The sequence below is a fragment of the Oncorhynchus masou genome, chromosome 24 (assembly GCF_036934945.1).
Source record: "Oncorhynchus masou masou isolate Uvic2021 chromosome 24, UVic_Omas_1.1, whole genome shotgun sequence".
NCBI classification, from domain to species: Eukaryota; Metazoa; Chordata; class Actinopteri; order Salmoniformes; family Salmonidae; genus Oncorhynchus; species Oncorhynchus masou.
Genome location: NC_088235.1, coordinates 12,364,941 through 12,367,810, shown reverse-complemented (window position 1 = coordinate 12,367,810; position 2,870 = coordinate 12,364,941). Strand labels below are relative to the sequence as shown.

General features: G+C 38.7%; 1 protein-coding gene across 1 annotated transcript in view; it reads left to right on the top strand.

The window, feature by feature from the left end:
• The first annotated feature begins 213 nt into the window (after positions 1-213).
• LOC135513396 (ankyrin-3-like) overlaps positions 214-2,870 on the top strand; it is a 194,982-nt gene continuing 192,325 nt past the window's right edge. The window contains 1 exon segment of the mRNA XM_064936320.1: positions 214-219. Within this exon segment, the coding sequence (XP_064792392.1) occupies positions 214-219 (6 nt within the window).

Genomic DNA, 2,870 nt, shown 5'->3' with positions numbered 1-2,870 from the left:
CACTTCTTGTCATTTCCCGTTCCTCCGTAAACACATCCTTTAACACCGCACCAAAGGTTAATAGAAGGAAATCCACACACCTATTGAAATATAGACATTTTTTCAAGGGACCAGGGAATTCAGTACAGTTTGCTATCTGAACGAGGTTGGTTAGGTTCCAGGTGAGTTGTACAGTGGATTTAATTTGGACGGCGTGGATGCAGAGATGGGCCGATGACGGTAAGGCTGGGGGTTTGTCTGCACAAACATTTGGATCTTGTTCCCCTGAGGGATACAGGGTGAAAAATCCACAGACAATTTATCCATAAACATACTCTCCTATAGGCTTAATATATGCATATGTGTTGTCTAAAGCAACTCCCCGGAAATATACATATATATATATACAGTATATATATATATATATATATTTTTATCATAATTTAGATAATAATTTAGCAGATTAATCTAAACTTTTGCTGATAAAATTGTGGAAGGAATGGCAGGAGCCAACTAAACTATTGAAGTTCCGTCTGGGAAAAATAAAGTTTCTCTATTCTATTCTATACTGTTCTGTTCTATTCTCTTCAATTCTGTTCTATTCTGTTCTATTCTGTTCTATTCTCTTCAATTCTGTTCTATTCTGTTCTATTCTGTTCTGTTCTATTCTCTTCAATTCTGTTCTATTCTGTTCTATTCTGTTCTGTTCTATTCTGTTCTATTCTGTTCTATTCTATTCTATTCTGTTCTGTTCTATTCTGTTCTATTATGTTCTGTTCTATTCTGTTCAATTCTGTTCTATTCTGTTCTATTCTATTCTATTCTGTTCTGTTCTATTATGTTCTATTATGTTCTGTTCTGTTCTATTCTGTTCAATTCTGTTCAATTCTATTCTATTTTATTCTGTTCTATTCTATTCTGTTCTGTTCTCTTCTGTTCTATTCTATTCTGTTCTATTCTGTTCTATTCTGTTCTACTTTATTCTATTACATTCTATTATGTTCTACTCTATTCTATTCTGTTCTATTCTGTTTTATTCTGTTCTATTAGGTTATATTTGATTATGTTCTATTATATTATATTCTGTTCTATTCTATTCTGTTCTATTATATTCTATTATGTTCTATTCTGTTCTACTTTATTCTATTACATTCTATTCTGTTCTATTCTATTCTGTTCTATTCTATTCTATTATGTTCTATTCTATTATGTTCTATTCTGTTCTGTTCTATTCTATTATATTCTGTTCTATTCTATTCTGTTCTATTCTATTCTATTCTATTATGTTCTATTCTGTTCTGTTCTATTCTATTATATTCTGTTCTATTCTATTCTGTTCTATTCTATTCTATTATGTTCTATTATGTTCTGTTCTATTTCATTCTGTTCTATGATGTTATTTTTATGTTCTGTTATATTCTATTGTGTTCTGTTGTATTCTAAATAATCCGAAACGTATCTTGTCCTGTAGATTACAGTACAGTCATTGTGATGCTCATATGGTGGACTCCTGCAACACTGTCAGCAGGATAATTTATGAGAGGACAGGACAGAGTCAGCCTGGACAAAACCTTGATCTGAGAGGACAGGACAGAGTCAGCCTGGACAAAACCTTGATCTGAGAGGACAGGACAGAGTCAGCCTGGACAAAACCTTGATCTGAGAGGACAGGACAATCAGCCTGGACAAAACCTTGATCTGAGAGGACAGGACAGAGTCAGCCTGGACAAAACCTTGATCTGAGAGGACAGGACAGAGTCAGCCTGGACAAAACCTTGATCTGAGAGGACAGGACAATCAGCCTGGACAAAACCTTGATCTGAGAGGACAGGACAGTCAGCCTGGACAAAACCTTGATCTGAGAGGACAGGACCAGTGGACAAAACCTTGATCTGAGAGGACAGGACAGTCAACCTGGACAAAACCTTGATCTGAGAGGACAGGACAGTCCACAAGTCAGCCAGTACAAAACCTTGATCTGAGAGGACAGGACAGAGTCAACCTGGACAAAACCTTGATCTGAGAGGACAGGAGAGTCCACAAGTCAGCCAGTACAAAACCTTGATCTGAGAGGACAGGACAGAGTCAACCTGGACAAAACCTTGATATGAGAGGACAGGACAGAGTCAGCCTGGACAAAACCTTGATATGAGAGGACAGGACAGAGTCAGCCTGGACAAAACCTTGATCTGAGAAGACAGGACAGTCCACAAGTCAGCCAGGACAAAACCTTGATCTGAGAAGACAGGACAGTCCACAAGTCAGCCAGTACAAAACCTTGATCTGAGAGGACAGGAGAGTCCACAAGTCAGCCAGTACAAAACCTTGATCTGAGAGGACAGGACAGAGTCAGCCTGGACAAAACCTTGATCTGAGAGGACAGGACAGAGTCAGCCTGGACAAAACCTTGATCTGAGAGGACAGGACAGTCCACAAGTCAGCTTGGACAAAACCTTGATCTGAGAAGACAGGACAGAGTCAGCCAATCTTTCCTCTATTGTGTGCTGATCAGTGAATAAATATTTTATTGCAGCTTTTCTTCAACCAGGCACGTCTCATATTGCGTTCCAAATGGCATCCTATTCCCTATATAGTGCACTACTTTAAACCAGAGCCCTATCTGCCCTGGTCAAAGGTAATGCACTATATAGGGAATAGGGTTCCATTTGGGACACATCCTAGTGTAAGCGGAGTAGTAGCAGTTGTGAGGCGGTTTCTGATGGTGATGGCTGACAGGCACGTATTCCTTTACCAAGATCAACAACTAGAGGCTAATCACACAACTCACCTAGAGGCTAATCACTACTATAACACACAACTCACCTAGAGGCTAATCACTACTATAACACACAACTCACCTAGAGGCTAATCACTACTATAACACACAACCA